At 43.3% G+C, this 22,914-nt stretch overlaps 1 protein-coding gene across 2 annotated transcripts; it reads left to right on the forward strand.

Annotated features, from left to right (window-relative positions):
- The first annotated feature begins 508 nt into the window (after nt 1-508).
- Nucleotides 509-22,782, forward strand: zmp:0000000926 (ataxin-1). 2 transcript variants are annotated; one of them, XM_061258486.1, is made up of 3 exons: nt 509-782; nt 16,700-18,305; nt 21,212-22,782. In XM_061258486.1, the coding sequence occupies exons 2-3, from the start codon at nt 16,854-16,856 to the stop codon at nt 21,638-21,640; spliced, it is 1,881 nt and encodes a 626-aa protein (XP_061114470.1). In that variant the 5' UTR covers nt 509-782; nt 16,700-16,853; the 3' UTR covers nt 21,641-22,782. The 2 variants fall into 2 exon arrangements, with proteins under 2 accessions (XP_061114470.1, XP_061114471.1); XM_061258487.1 differs by lacking the exon at nt 509-782 and adding an exon at nt 13,568-13,671.
- Nucleotides 22,783-22,914: the final 132 nt, after the last annotated feature.

Here is a 22,914-nt window from a genome sequence, read left to right on the forward strand (position 1 = left end):
AATTGATTAAATCCAGGCCGATTTACAAATATGAGTTTTGTTGCATATATCTGGCAGGACACAAAAAATCAAGACTAACTTCAGTTCTATGCAGTTTCATTTATAGTCGTATTATGCCATTTGTGAGCATAATGTGCCTCTGGTCATGTCACTGTATTACTTAAATCCAGAAATCATCAGAACCATTCCTGCACACCTTAGCAGCATTCCTGTAGCTCAGTGTTTAGCAGACTGAAAGGCAGAGGTGTCTGGCCAAAGGAGGGAGCCCACTCCCGTACACATTCCAAGTACCGACAAGGTTAATGAAAGCTGCTTCTGGGCCGATTGCCAGAACAGGCAGGCAGCCATTCTCCCACAATGAGCGTGAAGAGTACCACAGCAGAGCTGAGTCTAATTATACACTGAGAGAGAGAGAGAGAGAGAGAGAGAGAGAGAGAGGGGGGAGAGGGAGAGGGGGGAGAGAGAGAGAGAGCACTCATAGAGAGTGAGAGAGTTGGAGCGTGAGAGAGAATGCAGTCACTGAGGGTAAGAGATATGAAGAGCTGCTAGAGAAAGGAGAGCGAGAAAGAGAGAGAGAGAGACACAGTGAGAGAGAGCAAGTGAGAGAGGGAGCGAGAGAGAGAACTGTCACGGAGGGTGAGAGGAGAGAAGGAGAGAGAGGGGGAGTGAAAGAGACTCACAGAAGCTAACTGTATCAAAGCTGGATGGTCTTATTTGCACTGCTGTTGCCTGTACCAATGAAGAGATACTTCTTCACTCACCACAGGAAGATAGTTAGTGAGGTAAGAGGCCAGAGCTGTTCCTTTACAACTTTGTGTGTGTGCATGTGTGTGTGTGTGTGTGTGTGTGTGTGTGTGTGTGTGTGTGTGTGTGTGTGTGTGTGAGTGTGTGTGTGTGTGTCCAGCAGAGAAGTGAGAGTACAGGCCAGAGATGAGTGGCTGTAGACACGGGGGCATAGATACCTGCAGGCTAACAACAACAGGTTGCTTAGAGGGGTAGAGTGTGGGAGGCCTGTCTCATCAGCAGTGTCCATCTCTCCCTTTCGTTTTCACCTCTGAGTGGAGTGTTCTTTCCATCATTGTATTTAGAGTCTTCCCTAATTGCTAAAAGCCCTAAAAATAGATAAAGCTCACTGCTCTCTCAGCAGATCTGTTTATCTCATCAATATGATCTTATTCAAAGCTTACTTTGTTTATGCACCATCCCTAAGTTTTCTAAACTCGCTTTTGCAATTCTGTCCGTGTTAATATAGTTCCTCCTGTGAATGCTCTGATGTCAAATGGCCGTACTTTTCATGACACGACACATTTCAGTGCAGTTTTGTCAGCCTCAACTGTGAGAAACCACTCTGCTATAATGGAAATGGAAATGTTAATGCATGCATAATAATGACTATCTATAATAAATGAGAAGTGTTGCCATACTGCCTCTCCACATCAGTAGCTCCAGAAATAACACCATGCTACCTATTCCTTTGCAGGTTATTGTACGGATTGCAGTGACATTGGTTTTCCACATAACTCTTTGCTCTTTTTGCGCCTATAGATGCATTGTAGCACATACTGTGTTGTGCATGCATGCATTGGTTCTGATCCACCAAGGCCACTTTTTCACCAATGCCTCCCCCTCAGCTTTAAATGATGAGAATGATATGCCGTCTGCAATACATATTACCTTTAGTGCACATTCATATAATTGGTGCTAAGGATCTTGCAATAAGCAATAAAATGGATGGTGTGCAAGGTAGTTATTATCACCAGTATTCCGGTGCTGAATCAGTCTTGGCTTCCATTGTTTCTGCTTTGTGCATTCAGCTTAGATGCTGTATTTAGTGTTGTTAGTATTCAGGGATCTTGCTGAATCTCTGTAGTGAGGTTATCTCACTATAATCACAGGTGTGATTTACATGTGTCTTAATACCTCTCATACCAGGTGCAAAAGTGTGTGTGCACACATTGTTGATAAGAATGAATGATAAGCGGCACCATGTTACAGTGGACGGCTAGCGCTATAAATAATGAATTATATTTGTCCATGGCATCCTCCATATTTGCACCGTCCATGTGAGTACCAGCAGCATACACATGAGAGGAGGGTCAGCAGTTGACAAGCCGGAGTTCTGGAAAAAACACATCATTTGTGCTTCAACTACAGACAGAGAAAAAGGTGAAGTGGGCCAGAGGAAGGCTACTGTTTCAGTTAAACCACAGGGCTACGCTGTTTGGGCAGTCAGGCTGTAAAAACGTAAGTTTGGCTATGTGGAAAGTGTGAGACCAGACATTGAGAAGAGAATTAGAGGAAGATGCATCAACCTGCAGGGACAGAGCTCTCCTTTCTCTAGCAACCAAAAAGGCTGAAAATGAAAAAAGAAAAAACATATGCTTTAAGAGCTGACAGCATGGGTCATCGGTTCACCCTCCTGCTTGCCCTCTTGTGCTGCGAGCTGCCTCCGGTCGGCAGTGGCTGCTGTGACTTTAAGAGAGCTATTTTTACAGGCGCACACTCATGCATATTGCGAAGCGAGTAAATGAGTCAGTGGGTGTTGCTTGTTCACGTAAGTCCCGCTGCTTCATCGGGCACTGGCTGCTAAATCACTTCAGAGTGCAGACAGATGGGTTTCCTTTTCAAGAGCCTAATTGTTTGCTGAGCGTCATGAAGCACTGCTCCCACATATCTGTGGCTGCTGCTTCATTAACTGATGGAGCAGCAAAGAGAGGCCACACACTCCACTTCAGATGTTGTACAGATACGAAGCAGCATTCTTGGATTTAACTGATAACTGGTTCTAACGTTCACACAGATTCAAACAGAGACACACACACACGTATGCACCACTCACATGTATTAGATGACGCATTCTTTTAAGCATATGTGTGTATGTGTGTGCGTGTATTAGTGTGTCTTATGCAATAGCTGTGCTTGCATAATGCACTGCCTGTAATTATTGCAGCTCTTCCTCACACACTCCGCCCGCGCCTCTGCCCTCTCCCTGCATTGTTACTGCTCTCAGTGAGCACGCCCAGAACTCCGGGACGCAAAGATCATGCAAACAGGCTGTATTTGAGGCTATCATGCCCGGCCCTCACCTCCAGTGCAGAGTGTGGTGAATGGGGAGACTGGAGGACACGGAGGGGTGGGCGACAAGTTGGGCAGTGTGATACAGATGGGGGTCCACTGGGAGGGACGGGTAACTGAGAGAGGCGAATGGTTGGGCTGTGTGTTAAAGATGGGGGTCCACTGGGAGGGACGGGTAGCTGAGAGGGGCAACAGTTTGGGCAATGTGTCAAAGATGGGGGTCCACTGGGAGGGACAGGTAGCCGAGAGAGGCGACAGGTTGGGCAGTGTGTTAAAGATGGGGGTCCATGGGTGTCTCGGTGGTGCAGCCTGTAGAGCACTGACCGCATGCTCATTGCGAGCTGTAACGTCGGCGGTTCGAATCCGACCGTCCGACATTTGTCGCATGTCTTCCCCTCTCTCTCGCTCCCATTCTTCCTGTCTCTCTATACTATATACTGTCCAATAAAGCTGAAAAAGGCCTAAAAAATATCTTTAAAAAAAAGATGGGGGTCCACTGGGAGGGACAGGTAGCTGAGAGAGGCGACAGTTTGGGCAATGTGTCAAAGACGGGGGTCCACTGGGAGGGACAGGTAGCTGAGAGAGGCGACAGGTTGGGCAATGTGTCAAAGATGGGGGTCCACTGGGAGGGACAGGTAGCTGAGAGAGGCGACAGGTTGGGCAGTGTGTTAAAGATGGGGGTCCACTGGGAGGGACGGGTAGCTGAGAGAGGCGACAGTTTGGGCAATGTGTCAAAGATGGGGGTCCACTGGGAGGGACAGGTAGCTGAGAGAGGCGACAGGTTGGGCAGTGTGTTAAAGATGGGGGTCCACTGGGAGGGACAGGTAGCTGAGAGGGGCGATAGTTTGGGCAGTGTGTTAAAGATGGGGGTCCACTGGGAGGGATGGGTAGCTGAGAGGGGGGGCACAGAGAGACAGAGAGAGAGAGGCTATATCATACGTAGACTGTAAAACAATCCAATGCGGTGCTGCTTTCAACACATAATTTTAATCCTAAATTAAAGAAATGAAGTGGTTCACCATGCAGCAGTAGAGAGCAGGTATTTGTTTAATCATGCAGTGAGCAGGTAGGGCAGCAGTGTATGGGCCATAATGGCAGCCTGAGGGCGGCAGTCAGTAGATCGCCCTGTGACGACGAGAAGCCCGTAGGTCACCCATGAGTCAGCAGTGCTTTCCTGGAATGTTTTTCCCTCCTTTCCTGTTGAATGCAGATTGGCTAGCACATCCCCAACATCGTCCTTAACTGCTTTCCATGGGCTTCCCCTACTCAGTCAATCCCAGAGTCAGCTCTTTGGGAAGGCAGGCTACAGCCTCAATGCGGCTGAAGGACATCATATCAATATAACCTCATGCCAAAACTGCCACGGTCTCTCCTCAAAACTTTGCGCCAACAGATCTGGTCATTTTCGGTATGAAAATCATCCAAAGTAAGTAGACGCGATATGTCATTTTTAGAAAATGATTCTCATTTTATTTTACAGAAGTGTTGCTTTTGTCTCAGATTCAAAAACAGTATGTTTTCAGTGTGGATTACTTCCAGTGGGGCCCTGAGTTTACTTCATGATTAACAGGCTTTTGGCACTTGATTCATTTTTTTTTTCTAGTTATGCACTTCAAAATAAATGAATTCAGCTCTGCCAATGGATTTGGTTGAAATTAGATACAGTAGCTTCCATTCAAACAATGAGACCTGAGCTTGATTGTGATGAAAAGGATTTCAAATAAGTTGCATAAAGGCAGATCTAGGTCACATGAGCTAGCACCAAGTAAAAAGGAAACGGGTTGCTTAAATCGGTAAAGTAATTGAAATATGATCAGGATGAACATCAAACGATTATAGGTTGTGGTTACTATTGCTCCCACCAAGTGAAATCCTGTTGTTCATGACAGCCCCAGCTGTGATATTATATTAAAAGGGTATTCACAATCAAGAATGGTTTCTCAAGTCAGAATTGCCTCTTGTCTTGAGTCAGAGCGCACTCATTCCGCTTCCTACTGCTGGCATTTTGGCCGCCATCTCAAAGATGCTTGCCTGCAGGGGCGTGGTGTGGCCTCCCCTGACACGTGCACCAGCTGAAGCACAGCCACCATGGCATACTGTCTCCACCACTCCTCCTTCCACCCATTTTGTCTCATGCTCTGACACGTTTGCCAGAGAAGTTGTGATTTAACTTGTATGGTATCATCACAACTTTGAGCTATTTTGAGTGTGTGTCTTCCTCCCAGCAGTTTGTAGTGTTATGTGCAAAGGGATATGCGTTGTGGCTCTGTCTCATGTTGCAAGGAGCTGTCGTGTATTACAAGTGTGGAATTTACATCACTTCCGGACTGCAGTAAATCGTCTCTTGCCACACCTCAGCATTTTTTGAATTGACTTTGCAGACGCCGTTAATGAGAGCGATTGACACAGCTTGTATTTTCATGTATTTGAACTTGCAAACTTCTGGTTACAAGACCAGTTCTCCAACCACTGAACCACAGTGCTCCTCTGCACTGAGTAGTACATACTATGTGAAAGTATGCTGGAAACCGCATGCTCAAGAGTCTCACAGGCAGGGAGTGAGAATGAGAAAGCCCCTGGGCAGCCGTGCTGCATGTCATTTCAAATGCCAAAATCGATACATTTATGTGTTCCATTGAAGCATATGAAGCCAGATCATTTATTTGGAAAAAACTAAGCTCAGGCATAGAAAATGTCTCTGCTTACTGCACTCCAATACGTGCACGGGTTCTTCTGGCACTCGCACGGGTTTAACACGTCCTGATAGCTTTGCACAGTTCTCACCCTGCAGTCAGTGTCACTCACCAATTTAGAGGCAGCCTACCCAGGAAACCTCCTGACATTTCTGTGTAGCTATTAAGTAACAGAGAAGCCGTGTGAGTTGCCCAGCCCCTGTGTAGCAATTAGAGCAGGCACAGAGCATGAGATCACTACTCTCCTACTCAGCATCTACGGGAGGTGAAGGCTGAACACTTGCACACTGGCAGAGGTACTTCACATCCTAGAGAAAACACAGCATGCTGCCAATATCCAACCACAAGTATTAGCCCTTTGTGTGTTACACTAATGCAAATGTTCAAAAAAAGAACAGTCAGAACAGACCAATCAGTGAGGTAATCAGGCCATTTATCTCATAGGATGCGTAAGTTACTTCATGCAATATAACATTCGTATAATAATGTTTTGATCATTAAAAGTATTTTGTCTGGCTGAGGAACCTCACCTTCACCCAGTGAAACAGTGAAATATTGTGTGAAATTGCATCAAAAATGCAGTCTACTTATGATGTTCACAAGGTCTTATATTATAGATTTTTCTTGTGTTTTGTACACCACTTAGAAATCGGTATGAACAGAAACTGTCAGGGGAAAGCTAGAATGTTACTCTTTTCTATTATAATGACCCTCAATGCAAACCTGATTCCCAACTGGTTTACTCAGGAAAAGAAATGTAAAAATTCTATTCTATTCAAAAGGAAGGGAAATGTGTTCCCCACTGCAATAAGCAAACCTCAAATGACATTTTTCAGTGACTAAAGCCATGTCCCCAGTGGTGTCCATGTGACCCCCATTTTATGCTATGCTGCTGAGTCACATGAATTCTCTCCCTGGGGATCAATAAAGGAATATCTATGTATCTAAAGCGAGACACGTTTAAGACAAGCAACCAAATAGGCAGAATAAACATTGCCTTATGAAAAGGGCTCTATTTGCTTCACCCCAGGCTAATGAAAGGAAAGGAGATTGTATGAAACAGCAGCATACAGATCAGGAAATAATGTCTCCTCATTCACTGAAAAAGGTCTACTGTTCTCCACACAGAAAATCCTCTTACTCAGTAAGGCTTGTTAAACTGTATTCTACTGCCTCTGGCTCACAGAAGGAAGTGATAGTAGTTATGATGCAGATGGTCTGACCTGTATGTAATTAGTCCGGTCATATTTTTAACTGATACTGCCTGAAATCCAGCTTAAGGAGGCATTGCTGCCCTATTTATACCTGAAGGCCTAACTCTAGGCCTCACAGCATGGGGGATTTTCTGCGATCGCTGGTAACTATACTAAGCCTGCTTTAGCCACCACTGACAACCACTGACAGGGAGTTTAGGGGATTATGACTGCAATGCCTCATTGCAACCCGTCCTCCTCTCCTTTCATTCATTTTTTCAGTGGTGGTTTTCAGTGGGGGTTTTTTTCATGGTTGAAAGGTGTGGACAGATAATAACTGTTGCTTGCTTTGTTGTTGTCATTCCAATTGGTAAAAAACTGCTCTGACCCCAGCAAAACTCCTTGTCCTTTAAAGCCATTGCTAGAGTCCATTCAGTACTGTCAGACAAGCCTCAGTAATCTGATGAGCAGCATACACACACGCACACACACACACACACACACACACACACACACACACACACGCACCTTGTTTAAAGTCTTGGATTCCACTTTATAACTGGTACACTTGCAGCTCAATACAGGATACAGGATGGATGATTACAAGGCACTCCTTTTATGAAGTCAGCGTAATTCTTTGTAAATGACATTGGCTTATGTTACCACAGAGTAGACGGCCTTGCATGGCATCATATTGCACTACATTGTGTTGTCTTGCATTGCACTGTGCAATGCCCGAGGGAAGATTTACAGTGACACATCACTGACCCTTGCTGAGTAGTGGCCACATGTCTGCAGAGACTTACTGAGTCAGTCCTCCTGTGCAAACTGACCTCTATCGAAAATACCACCATGGTCCTTCTGGTCCAGCTAAGTGCTACTTATGTCTCTCAGGCTTTTCACAGTGCCTCTAGTCTATCTGTGCAGTTTATACACTCCTTTCAAATGTATTCACATCATAACACCTCAGACACGGTTTAGAGAAGTGTAGAAATGTCTATTCATGTCACACAATGAAGTCTCCTTGTCTGTTTTACCTTCCAGCCCAATTCACTTAGGTTAAATAACCCCCCCAATCCCACGACTGCTTAATCGCAGCTCTATGCCATAAGCTTATTCTCACCCTGAGAACACTCCAGACCTTCCTCTGGGTCACTGCCATGACTACTTTTCAATTGGCTCACTGAAAAGATCACCCATTGAACCTTGAGTCTCCCTGTCGTGTTAACCACAAACAGAACTCTGTCACTGCTTTCAGCCCTGAGAGCCAGGCCTCCTTACTGAGCATGCATCCATGTTAAATGCATTTAAAAAAATAAATCCTGCTGGCTAATTAAGACTATATAACTAAATAATGAACTGAAAGGGAATGAACTCCACTCAATTTAACAGAATTGAATGTATACAATGAATTATAAATTAACTCTGCTGAACCATGTCATGTTTGAATGGGCATAGCAGTGAGTGAATAAAATTTGTTTGCATTACATATATGTGAAAAAGTTATGTTAAATAATGTCTGTAGCTCTAAAGGTCAGATGTTATTAATGGATTTGGTAGACACATTTTTGCCTACACATTTTAAATAGAAGATACAGCAGTAACCTCTCCATACTAAGTGGTGTGTTCTTTCAGCGCACTGCTGCTCTAATTCAATGGGGGTGGTAGCGAGGTGCTGTAGTCAGAGAACTGTAAAAAGTTAATGGTTATTTGTAAAAAGCAACCGTTACCAGCTGGCCTGACAAGAGTGATTGCTGACCTAATAAATAATGCAAAATAACATTGCATATCATTTAAACCATAAAATATAAGCAACCATGCACCATCTGAACAAATATCTCTCAGGTCCTGTCTCACTGCGGTAGCATAATCTCTGAATTAATTGCCGAATTCTCTCAGTCTCCCCTCTGTGTAACCCAACAGTGCAGGACATTTGCTGAACTTGCTGTATCCCTCATGGGTAGGTTGATATGGGTGCATCATGAGGCATGGGGGGTATTTCAGGGGACAACTAGACCCACACAGGTTGACAGTTCATCACCATGATGATAATAAGCATCTTTACAGCTAATATTCATTATCAGTAACATAACATTATGGGACTTTCCTCAATATGAGCACATTTTATGCATTTCCTAATATCGGAAAACATTACTTATGAATTCAGACTTATTCAGACCAATAAGGTATTGTACAGTGCTTATATATTCACAAATATACAGCACATATAAGTAATATATTAGCAAATACAGAAATGTACTAAAATATACACAAAGTGTATATACAGGTATACATTGTGTATGTTTTGTCCCATATATATGAGTGAGTGTGTGTTCATGTACTGTACTAATTAATTTCCAATATACATGCAAACTTTAAAATGTAAGCAATAGACAGTGCATACCTAAATAATTGTATTAATAATTGCTAATCTTAAAACGTATAGAGACTTTAAATTTTTTATTTTATGGTATTGTGTGATTTCTATTTTTTTTCAGACAAACTATGTTATATTATATAATATATGTATTATGACAAATACATTTTTATTAATTTATCCCCTGTAAATGCGCAGAATGTACAGCACTGTGCAGAAGTCTTAGGCACCCTAGACTTTAATATATACATGTTTCTTTTTTTGTGTGTGTTAGTATAAAAGAACACATTTGAGATTTCCAAATATTCATTTTTCTAAATATTTAATTTTACAGAGAATTTTATTTTTGTATTTAATTAAAAAAACGTAACATAATACTGTAAGCAATTTACTATCTTTTACATAAAAACTTGATCAAGGCTGTCTGAGATCAGAAGCAAGGAGCCAACCAAAGTCTGCAGAAGAACTATGGCATGTTCTCCAACATGCTTGGAACAACCTCCATGCTGATTGTCTTATAGAACTGCAGGACAGCGTTGGCTATCTCAGAGAAGTGATGCTGTTTTAATGCCGAAGGGTGGTCACAAAAAATATTGATTTGATTCAGTTTTTAACTATTCTGCCAAATTACTCAAATGTAATGTAAAATGTATAGTATGTTTATTTAGGACCTTACATTTAATTATTTTTGAAAGAATCTTATCTGTACAGAATGTTATACAGGTGCCTAAGACTTTTGCACAGTACTGCATATATTATATATCAAACTTATAAAAAAGATAATGACTGATGCATGTTCTTGCTTTATTTAATCGGTTAAATGATTAAACAAAAATGTAATGTTGTTATGTTGGGTATCTTTTCACAGTTTTGGCATGGATAATATACATAGCATTTCTAATGCAATTCATGTATAAAACAAATTATGAACATCATTTATTCAGAATCGAACAGAATTCTCTGGCATTTAACAATGCATTAAAAACCTAATTAAACAGGGTCAACTCTTTTGATGAACTTCATAGAATGTTTTCTTATCTATTTTTATCAGTATAACTGGAAAATTATTATTATGTCTGATTCATAATTATGATTTAATTTAAACATGAATTTCAATGTCGCACATTTAAAGATCTAAACCACAAATATTATTTCCTGAGAAATTAACAGGCCATTTACAGTCTATTAGATTTCAAACTAAATTTAGTAAGATTGTAACAAGGCTGAAATATGTCAAAATCGAATATTAACAAGGTAAAATTATCCCAAAATCATTGGAATGATCAATTCCGGCAATTACTTTAAAGTTGAAAATTTCTGTATGAACATTTCTGTATGAATGTGAGACAAGACTAAAAATAGTTATAATTATGTTTTCTTATAATGATGATGTGCACTGTTCATTGTTGTACAGTCAGGTTACAGGTAAAATATTAAGTCTGTGATTTTTCATTTAGCGGTCATAGTAATTTTCTCTGTAAGAGAGATCATGTTGCCATGGCATTGCCCTATGTAACATTTTTCATAGACATATTTCTGAGACACAAACATGATCTTTGACTGATTCAAATGTCTTCCTGTGGAAAAATCTGACTCCTTGTCATACCTAGTGTTCCAGAGTAAAGGCCATTGCTTTCAGATGATTTTACAAGGTAATTAAACTGTTAACCTTTCTCAAGTGAACACATCATTATTACTTTATTCTGACTGCAGCCTACCTCCTACATTCATCATTCATTATGATGATTTCCTCTCTCCCCCCCCCCCCTCTCTCTCTCAGATGCTCAAATTGATATTCATAATTTTGCAAGGCATGGGAAACATGCTTCACACCCACCGTCTGTTCGGTTTGACCCATCTCCCCCACAGCACGTGCATTCAGTCAATTGTTCTGCATACTGCGGCTTCCAGAGAGAGCAAATTATCAGTACAATTCAAGTGTTTTCACCTCACTGCAGCTTCCACCATCAGCATCTGGAAATGTAGGAGAGACTATAAAGATTGAACACCCACAGCATGTACAATTGTGTGACAACTATCAGGCACCTTCGTATTTGTGATTTCCCAAAGGCTCGATTTGCAGGGTACTACTGTCCTGAATCCCATAGAACTTTGATTCATTTTGATTATGTGTTCTGCTTTGCTTATAATGTAAATGAATACATAGTACAACTGTCAGACAATCAGAACTGAGCATTAAGTCATGGCATATGTAAGTATATAAGCTTACATTTTATTGTATTTTTGTTAAGCATTGTCTTGCCAAAATGTTATGTGGGATGTGAACACTTAGTTACACGTCTGCAACATTACTTAGTGACATGTCTGTAACATTACTTTGTTTTGTTACAGACGTGTAACTTTGATTAGAGTAAATAGACAATCCTTCCCTGGAGCAATGCAGGGTTAAGGGCCTTGCTCCAGGGCCCAACGGCTGTGCAAATCTTATTGTGGCTACACCGGGGATCGAACCAGCGACCCTGCGGGTCCCATGTCTTCGTAACATGTGTGTAACATTACTTTGTTACTTGTCTGTTACATGTCTGAAAAATTTCTTAGCTGTTTCATAGGGAGGTGAATGTGAGCAGGCTCGCTGAAAGGAGTGTGAGCTCCAGCTTGTGTGTGTGTGCCAGGGATGTGGGAGTTTCCTCCGTACAGTTTCAGCTAATCAGGCCAGAGCCTGTGCATCCTATCAGCTCTATCCAGTGACCACTGCTCATACAGTGCTGAAACCTGAACATTACCCAACACTATGCCACAGCTGATATACTTTTGAAGACTGCTTATTTTACATATACACAGCTTCTGGCACTTCTCTCATGTTGCTCATTTACTTTTTTACTTCCTTGCCTTTTTTTTCCCGGAGTAATTATGCGGTGCATATTTCACACATCTCACAATATTTTAAAGCAATTCCTTGTCGATGCTAAAGGAATTGGAAAACTGACAGCACATTGTATATTGAAGCAATCCAGGTTACGTCTTTTGCTCAAAGATGCTACTGTAATTGTAGGGGACGTCCATAGCCAAAATTACCCACCCATGGTTTTCATGCTCGCCGCTCAATAATATCACGATTGTTTTCAATTTTCCTACACTTCTCTGTAACCTATTTCTAAACTGGCTGACCCTGGTAGCTTCTGTTGTAAAGTGCATGTACAGTGTCATGTCTGCAGATTGCACGTTTTCACATTACCCAGTCGGCGTTGATAGAATGGTCTCAGAACGTTGCTGCGAGGTTTCCGTTGTCACACCGATGCCGCAGCGGCATGCCGACTTGGCGTGAATGTCAGGTGCTGGGCGGTTTGAGGGGGAAGGAATCTGAGGCAAACAGAAGCCTGTGTGACAGAGAAAAGCAGCATAACATTGTGAGCAGTTTTCTAAATGAATAACAAGGCAGAGAAGCAGCAGTGAGGAGAGTGGTGGGTGTAAAGGTGGTGAAAAGGCTAGCAGCTGATCTATTTCATCATCACTCTTTTGTGCTCGGTCCGCGTGCCTGATCTGGCTCTGCCCAGGATCCCTGCACTCCCACAATGGAGCGGGGCCCCTCCCAGCGTAACAGCAGTTCCCCCCCCCCCCCCCCCCCACCTCACCACACCCTCGCACAGGTCCTCGCCGTGCTGTGGCGTGTATTAGGTACCCAGACAGGGTGCGTGCGTGATGCGTGGTGCAGTTTGTGTTTGAGTCAGCAGGAGCCTGGGCCCTGAGACAGCGTGGGCTGAGCTCCGCCTCTCTTCCTGTCCTTCACTGCCTCCTCAGCTCTATTCACATGCAGATGCAGCTTGGCGAAAGAAAAAAAAAAGACAACCTGCGAAACGGTCTCATTTCATATCAACCCGCGCGTTTGTTCAAGCACACGCACGGCGTGTGTGTGTGGTGTGCGTGCTTGTGTGAGTATGTTTGTGTGTGCGTTTGTGTGCATGCGTTTGTGTGCATCCATGTGTGTGTGTGTGAGAGTATGTGTGTGTGTGCATCCATGCCTTTATCAGTGATTAATGTCGAGTGGGTGGCGGTTATATGGCGTTGCGGAGCTGACGTTCCTCACTGCTACATATTACTCATTTCCTCAGACCCATGTGCAGCAGTATCAGACAAGCACCAACACACACACACACACACACACAAACACAAACTCAGGGTTTGCAGGTGCAAGGCTCTGACTTGTCAGCTGCTCTTGAATAGCACTAGAAGCCAATGGCATTTTCCACTCAGAAAAATTTATTGTTTGGCAGTGTTCTGTTGATTCTCTCATTCTATGCATTGTGCTGTCAGCTTTTGGGATTCTAGCATAAATAGCTGTCTTCAGATGAATATTTGGAGATTCTGCACCAAGGTTAGTTACCACATGCCTATGTAATGGATTAAACAGGAAGCTGTCATTTCCTCTTTAATGATTTTATATATGTATTTAGCATGTGAATGTGAGATGCAATTAAAAAAGTGTTATGATGTTTTTTTGGAATTACTGTCTGTAGAGAATGATTTTTTTTTTGTGAGGTGGGGCGTTTCTTAATAAAACACAGGCCAGTAAATTGTTGGCACATTGATTGCTTTTCCTGAATGAGCTTTACTGGGGCATTTCAACGTGCTCTATAGTCTCGGTCCAAAGTTTATCCAAATATTTGTCTGATGTCTAAATTCAGTATGATGTGCCGTTTTCTGTCAGGTTACATACACAGTTCATTCTGCAGACCAGCATCATGTTGACCTGAGCAAGTCAGGCGTGTTCTTGGTCAAGTGAGATAGGAGCAGATGCTGACTAGAAAGAGTGAAATCATCCAATCGGATTCCGAGCTCATTTGTAACTTCTTAAAGCCAGGCCATTTAAGAATAAAAACGGATTCATTGAGTTATACTTTCCTGATATTGCTGCAGTTATTATTATTATAATTTGTATTGGAATGTAATGTAAATGATTTGTACGTGTGAATGTTATGCAGTGTCACTGGGTGGATGTCTGTTTGTGGGTTTTATTTATTTATAATTTTATTTGCATTTATTGAAGTCTTCTTTAAACATTTCTAAACACTTTTTTTTATAAAACTTATCACAATGACATTTTACATATGAGAGTACAACTAACAAGTAAGTGTCAGCAATGTATTTATTAACACAAGCACATTGCTCTTGGGAAGGTCAGTGGTCATACAAGAGCACTGCTAATGTAGGGCAGCAGTGCACAGTACTAGAGGTTTGGACTAAAGATCTGTATTCAGGGCAGCCGGCTAACACACCCTTGAGCCAGAACCATGTCCCCTACTTTCAGCGGCTCTCCAAAATATCTACGTATTTAAATGAGTTACAGAACATGCCATATGTAAACCTAGTGGTGCCGTAAGCTACCCTCGGAAAAGACATTCACAGAACATACATATGCAGATCACAGCCCTGTCCTTGCTGATTTGTGAATAATTTGACAGGTTACATGACCTCCTTGTGCTTGCTGTGACTGACAACTTTGTGCCACAGCTTGTTATAATGTCATTTTCCCTCTTTTAAAAGTGTCGGCTGAAAGGTACCGTTGCTATTCCTGTGTGTTATAATTATAGAGGCCTTGAAATGGACTCTGGTTTACTGTGCATTACTTAAATTACAGGCATGGATAAATCACCTCTGTACTTCCAAGGCTTTACAGTCTGATGAGGCTCCTGTGCATGCCTACTGTATTATAAAACACTTGAGTATTATAAAAAAGGGTAGGCTACTGTATATCAGAATGGCCAGCTTTCAAAAAGGAATGAGACTCCGTCCGTGCTTTGAGACATTGGCGTTATGTGAAATGTTAAACCTAGCGCATTCTGCTCTGCTCTTTTCCTGTATATAGAATAACCTTGCATTCTTCATTTTGGACTGAGCCTTTGTTTATTTTTAAAAATGCTGACAACTAAGACATATCGACTTTGTTACTATAATACAGGATAAAATAACTTTCTTGGGTTATGCAAAGGTTATGAATCAAGTTATAAGGACAACTGCGTGCACACACACCCACACACATCAGCACAGTATGTGCAATTATTAAATTGGAATGGAAAGGTCATTACGAATATAAAACGTATCCAGACTTTCAGTATATTGAGGATATTCTCAAGCATATTTTGAGGATGTGTTAAGCCATGAAAAATGACCAGACTGGAAGCCAATACAAAGTAGAGTTATAGTTATGGGTTATTTAATGGAATAAAAGTTTTGGTATTTTTGGAGAGGACTTCCACCCCCCACCAGGGAAGGTTTTAACATCCATAAAAGGATGCTAAATATGGTTCGCTAAGCATTAAAACAATCAGCTGCTTTCACCTGTGGTTGTGCTTTTATACTTTCTGTACAATTCTGTCAAATGAATATAATCTGTATGTTCATTGTATACACAAAAAATGGCATGGCTTCGTTCCATACAGTCATGGAAAGCATTTTACCATGAAAAGCATATGCTGTGCAGTGCTATGAATCCAGAGATACATACAGATAGCTCAATGGGCAGGGTCTCAGAGCGGGAGAATTAGGGTAACAAAGATATAATCACTCTGTTCTGTCTAAAAGACATTAACCACCACTGATGAAATTATGAATTGTCCTGATGATTATGCGGTAGACCAAGCTTTATTTTCTTCTTTGTGTCGACTATAATGCTTCGGCTGCCTTCCTCTGCGTATCCCGACCTAACCTCTCTTGCTGTACATATATATGTACTTCGTTTCCATAGTAACTATTACTTAGTGAGACAGGAAAAGTTGGCAGGGTTCAGTTAGCACAGACGGCAGTCTCAGACGGAGAAAAGCCCAGATGTGCCTCAAGCATCACAGTCACATCAAAGCATTTAATTTGGAGCACACAGAGGATATCAGAGGGACTCCTTCACAGGGAAACCGGGACATCTTTCCCAAAGCGATCTGCTCGTGGTAGGTGGGAAGGTCTCTGTCCATCAGCGGCACTGGATTTGCTAGGGAGGAAGAGGAGGAGGATGAGGAAGAAGGGATGTTGGTGGCGAGGAGACACCTGTAACAGCTTGTTTATTGCAGACTGCAGCTGTTTTTCTCCTCTTACATAAGACAGGGCAGCAGTGTTAAAGGTTGTCAAGCCAATAGTGTTTCATTCTTTTCAGATTTTTTTTTTTACAAACAAGCCTTCGTTTGCATACCTTATTTCTTGGTGCCTGATGCATTCCTCCAGCATGTTTTCATTGCGTGTTCTCGAGGCAGCATTGATGGATAGGAATTACGATGTAAGAGTACTGCCAAAGGCACACAGAATATCTGAATATTGAATCATTTGTGTGGATATGAGCTAAGAAAAAAGCATGGCTATAAGGTGAAGCACAGCAGGTTGTGTGATACTTGCTGTGACACTGTCTCTCTTTCTAGGTGAGAGGCTGTTTAGAGGGAGACGCCCACTGATGCGCCAGTGATGCTGTGCCAAAGAACAAGCCCTTCGCCAGACCCTTCTTTCACCCAAAAGGCCCATGTGACCTAGTGCGACCACACCCGGGGGAGCGCAGGCGTCTGCCGGGACACGCAGATGAGTTCTGCTCCGGACCGCGCCAAAGAATGTCTCCCTCCCAAGAAGAGGGAGTCCAGGCAGGGCTCGTCTGAGCGGCCCCCCGCCGATGACTTCAAGCCGCCCGCCCCCCTCAGGACCCGGCCCGGGGGAAGGCAGCCGGAGGGCAAGGAGCTGGGCGATGGGCCACCCCCCATTCCACGCTACGGCAGGGACCTCCTCCCTCCACCGCCCCTGCCACCGCCTCTCCCGACCCACAAGTTTGCCCTGCCCTGGCCCCTGTCTTATCCACCGCCAACACCAGGCCCCTTCTCCAGCCAGATGGGGGAAAGGTGCAGTCCAAGTTCACCTGCATGGAGAGACCAGTGTGCCAGGGGTGTGGACCCTGCCGACCAGGCCACCCCCCACCACTCCCGGTGGCAGCGCGGAGAGGCGTCTCACAGCCCCTACAAGAGCCACTTCCCCACTGACTCCCGGGAAATGTGGAGCTACTACAATCCAGGAAAGCACAACTTCAGCCCCTCCCTCTTCCCCCACACCCACCTCTTCCCCCAGCCGCCGCTGTACCCAAAGGAGCCCCCAGACCCGAGGAGGAGCTACCCGACTAAGAGGCCCAACGGCTTCGACAGGATGGACGGCCGGCACCTGCCTCCTGGGCGGCTGCCATCGGCTGCGGAGGACTACCTGTATGACACCAAGGTAAAACAGAGCACTTCCTCTCACACTAACGGGAAGAGGAGATACCAGGATGAGCGGTTGATGAGCGGGGCTGCATTAAAAGACAGCCACGGGCTGGAGGGCCCCAGCACACATTCCTCCCAGCAGGATAAGGGTCCTCGGGCCGCACTCAAAGCTCCCAGCACCTCTGACGCACGGACCTTCAAAGTTCCACTGGATGCCCTGAGCATGGCGGGTTCTCCTGGGGAGGCTCATATCTATTATGCACTGGGGCCTATGTACTCTGGCCTGCAGCAGCCACCGCTAGCATATCCACTGTACAGTGCCCACAACCAGGCCCCTGTTCTCCCTCTCTATGGGCTGCAGACAGACACATCCCATCCCCTGAGAAACTCACAGCTGTCCCCATTGGTGGAGGCAATCAGCCGTCACAACAGTCACAGCCCAGATCAAAGCCCTGTCCCCAAACCCCAGAGTCACTCCAGCACCTCCCCCGGAGGCTACCGCCCGCACAGCACGCCCATGGCAGCCGCCCACCACAGCGGGGCCTCCACCAGCTCCCCTCCAGCCACCCAGCCCTCCATCCTCCTACCTCACTTCGCCAGAGGCTCCCTGATCGAGCTGAGTGGCGGGCGGCTGAAGCGGGTGGAAGATCTGCAGACGGAGGACTTCCTATTATGTGCCGACACCAGCCCAGAGTTCCACCTGAGCTCCTGCACCATCCTGCTCATCTCTCCATCCAATGCCTCCGGCTTTTCTCACCTGCAGGTCCTGCTCACGGACTGCAACACTCAGGTGAGTGTGCACCGCATGCAGTGGGGCCAAGTTCCTGTTAGGCATGCCACTCTTCAGTGGGGCCATGTCCCATTAAGGCATGCCACTCTGCAATAGAGCCATATCCTCACAAGGGATGTCACTCTACAGTAGAGCCATGTTCCCAGAAGGCATGCCACTCTACAGTAGAACCATGTTCCCAGAAGGCATGCCTCTCTACAGTAGAACCATGTTCCCAGTAGGCATGCCACTCTACAGTAGAACCATGTTCCTGCGAGGCATTCCATGCCCAAGTTATTCAAAGGCTGTAATTTAGCTCCTGATTTTAGACTCATTTAAATACACAGTTTGCATTCTATATCTTTAATGTATTCATATTTGGGGCATAAAAGCCTAGATTTTCTAATATCTTTCTTCTGCAATGTTGATTCTTTCTTTTGGATACAGTGCCATGATAAAGTATTTGCCCCCTTCCTGATTTGCTATATTATTGCACATTTGTGACACTGAATGGTTTGAGATCTTCAGACAAAATGTAATATTAGACAAAGGGAACCTGAGTAAACATAAAACTCATTTTTAAGTTACCCTTTAGTTTGCAATGTAATACTTCCTGGATCATAAACCAATTGTGCAAAATCTGAATCGCCCTGGTGTCCCTTGGTATAGTGGACTCCAGAATTATTGGCTCAAATTACATGCAAATATAAATAGTAGTTATCAAAATACATCTTATTTTTCAACATGTGTAAAGCAGTGAGCCTTATAAATGATTCAATAATTATTCAATTTAAGTCTTACATTTTTCTCATTAAAAAAAAAATGTTTCCCCAAAAACAGGAAATGAGTCTGTTCCTATAATTTGTGATTTGGTTAGGTTAGGTTAAAGAACATATTTGGAGGGATTTTTGGCCATTCCATGCAGAATAACTGATATCCTTGGCATTCCCCACTCTTCAGCTCAGACCACAGGTTTTTCATGGGATTTAAGTCTGGAGACTGACACGTTCATTGCAGAACATGGTTGTTGTTTTACTTAATCATCTCTGTGTGGATTTTGATGTATCTTTGGAGTCATTGTCCTACTGGAGTATTTACCTATGACCAGTTTCCTGGCAGAGGCAACCAGATTTTCTGCCAAGATGTTCTGGTACTTTGTTGAATGAATTGTACCATTGATCTTAAGTAGTGCCCCTGGACCACTGGCAGCAAACCATCTCCAAAACATCAATGGCCCATTGCCATTATAGACTGTAGGTATGAGGTGCTTCTCCTTGTATGCATTCTATTTGCCACTGAACATGTCAATTGTTCCAACATTTTCAAGTTTGGTCTCATCTGACCATAGCACTCTCTTCAAGTCATAATTCAAATGAGGTTTGGCAACTCAAGATGCTTGGTTTTGTTTATTGTGCTCTGTAAGGGCTGTCTTCATACCACCCTTCTAAAGAGTTTGCTGGTATGGAGGTGCCACTATATGGTTTTGTTTTAGACTTTGTGACTCCAAGACACAACCAATCTCTGCAATTCATAAACAGCAGTCCTTGAGTTACTCCCTCACCAACTTTCTGACCCTCCATGGGGATAATATGCACTTGCGTCCTCTTCCTGGCAAGTTTGCAACCATTCCATATGCCTTTTTATGTCTTTTTATTATTGCCCTTACAGTGTGTGTTTAACCGTTCATGCATTGTTTTTGTACCCATTATCCGAGTTGTGATGGTCAATTACCATCTGTGTCTTCTGAATTGACAGTTCTTTGGATTTCAAATGCTGCTGGTGACAAAGAGATTATTACTCCATTTTTATACTCACACAATATATTTCCTTTAGACTGAGATTAACTAAATTAAGAAAAGTAGTATCGCCAATTTTATTTACAAAAAAGCCTGTGGCACCTGTGGTTTTCAGAAAAATTTGATAAAAATCATAAATGTATTGAAATTAAAGTAGATAGTTTTCCTTGTCGTTGATGTCCTGAGGTAGAAAAGCCCCATACCATCATACTACCACCACCATGATTGACTGTTGACATGATGTTCTTTTCTGAGAAATGCTGCATTTGCTTTATACCAGTCCAATAAGTTCCATTTTGACCCATCTGTCCATAAAACATTATCCCAAAAGGCTTGGGGATCATCCAGGTGCTTTTTTTGCTCATGCAAGATGTGCGTTGATGTTTCCCTTGATTAGCAATTCTGCCTTGCTACTCTCTCATGAATCCCATTTTTTCTCTGTCTCTTTCTTATTGTGGAGTCACAAACACTAATCTTAGCTGAGGCTAGAGAAGCCTGCTGCTCTTAGGATGTTCTTCTGGGATGTTCTGTGACTAACATAATTGTTTGCAGGCTGGCCTGTCAAGCAAAGATTCACCAAGTGTTCTCCATTTAGAGCCTTAAAAATGGCTTTGTAACTGTCTGGACTGATATGCTTCAACAAGTTCTTTCTCGTCTCTTCTGGAATTGCCTTTGATCATGGCATAGTGTGCTTGTAGAAACCTTACTCTGATGGTAAGGTTCAATATCAGTGAGGTTTAGATTCATTCAAGACTGGCTGTGTTCATTCAGCTGGATATAATTATCATATACTCATCTTTGGTTAATTTGTTGATTAACTAAGGGAGCAATTACTGTTTCACATGGGTGATATGGGTGTTTGAGAACTGTTTTTATTAAATAAATGAAATAATAATTTAAAATTGTGTTTTGTGTTTACTCAAGTTTCCCTTTGTCTAATATTAGATTTAATCTAAAGATCTGACAAATAGAGGAAATCAGGAAGGGGGTTAATATGTTTTTCAGGACATTCTATATGTTGAATTTGTGAACATGAACCTGTGTGCTTCATTCAGCTGCGTGTAGGGCCCCCTTGTGGGCAGAGGCAGTATACTCACGCTGTGACTGCACTGTGTGTTTTTGTCTCCTCAGGAGTTACTGAAAGTCTTAGTGGAATACCCGTTCTTTGTCCGCGACCGAGGCTGGTCTTCGTGCTGCCCACAGAGAACTGCCCAGCTGTATGGGCTCCGGTGCCGGCAGCTCAGCGTGGGAGACGTGTGCCTGGCACTCACGCCCGCACCGTCCGCCCTGCCCTCTGCCACCCTACCCCGCAACCACACCCGAGAGGGGGAGACAGGACGGTCACACAACAGAGCGGGGTATGAGAGCAGTACGCAGAGGGCACAGAAGACGGCACCCCTCGCCCCTGCTCCACTTCCACCTCCACCTCCGGCACATGCACCTCCCCCGGGGGAGCTCACACAGAGGCGCAAGAGGCGCTGGTCGGCACCCGAGCTTCTAGGGGCCGACAGGACCCCCCCAGATTTACCTCAAAGCTCCAAGCACGGGAAGCAACAGTAGCCCTCCCCCCATCAGCTCCTCATGGGTAGAGGTTTAGGCCATGCACTTTCTCCTTCACACCCGCACAGCGCCGAGGGGAGAGGAGGATGGAGCTCAGGGTCAGCAGTACCTCGGCCTGTCAGCTTTCAAGCGGAAGACTATCAGAGACATGCTCAGCATCACCTATGCTGTTCGGAAATGCCAGGGAATAAAAAAAACGGATGCTTTCTCTCTCTGTGCACGCATGTGTCTGGTTGTGTTAGTGTTAAGAGAGGATGATGTTTTTAAAAAATAATACAATGTCTAATGCACAAAGACAATATGACTTTAATGGAGACAATCAAAAGCGCATTCTCAATGTGTTTACGTTCTGTTTTTGTAATCGTTGTCTCACGCCTATTGAAAGTGTTTACTGCAGGATTTAAATTTTTTATCTGTATCATGAAAGTCAATTCTGTGGAAAAGAAAATATAAATATATATAAATATATATTACAGATGTTACATAAATATGCTAAAGCGATACGTCAATTTAATGCAACTTCTTTGATTGTCACTTTTGTAATTCGTTTTTCGCTTCTGAGCCCAAGTCGCAGGTTGATGGTCTTTGGCAGGCAGAGTGAATGACTGCATTCCTTTTGCCTTCTTTGAGAGGGGGAGTCACTTCATGTGCTCACTGACTAAGCGTTATTCTCCAGTTTGTTTTTACTTTCTTTTTCTTGGAAAGGAAAAAAAAAACACTAATGAAGTTTGCAAAACGGGCGATCCAAACCCACACGTAAGTCTTAGTGGCACACAGTAGATGGTCATTCCTGGCCCAGCCTCCGGCATACATTGGTGTTTAAAACGGCATGTGCAAAGTGAGAGTCATGGTGCTAATAACATGTTGGAACACATTGCTTTGTGATTACTGACCCCTCTATGCTTTATTTGTATTCTGTTGTATGTTCGAGTGCAGGGAAAGAAGAGTATTTTGAATTCAGATACGGGTATCTCTTATTGATCACTTTCTCCACTTAGCTCTTTTTCATTTTGACTGAGAACATAATTTTGTTGTAAGTTCTTCTTTGTAAATGTTATAGCTATAAAACTGTATATTTTTAAAATTGTGAATCTGTATTATGATGTTCGCTAGAAATAAAAAAGAGCTTTATAGATTTATAAGTATGACATTTGCCTTTTTTGTTTCTGCAAGATGAAACAAAAAAATCAACTGGATCAACAAAGATGGTTGTGTGTTTCCCATGAAAATGCTTCACTCTAACATAAATACCAACGACAAGCTATAAATTGTAC

Source organism: Conger conger, chromosome 10, assembly GCF_963514075.1.
Source record: "Conger conger chromosome 10, fConCon1.1, whole genome shotgun sequence".
Taxonomy (NCBI): Eukaryota; Metazoa; Chordata; class Actinopteri; order Anguilliformes; family Congridae; genus Conger; species Conger conger.

Coding starts and splice junctions, on each gene's coding strand:
- zmp:0000000926 (XM_061258486.1), top strand. CDS start 16,854: ATGAGTTCTGCTCCGGACCGCGCCAAAGAATGTCTCCCTCCCAAGAAG. Junction 18,306..21,211: donor TCACGGACTGCAACACTCAG/GTGAGTGTGCAC, acceptor TTGTCTCCTCAG/GAGTTACTGAAAGTCTTAGT.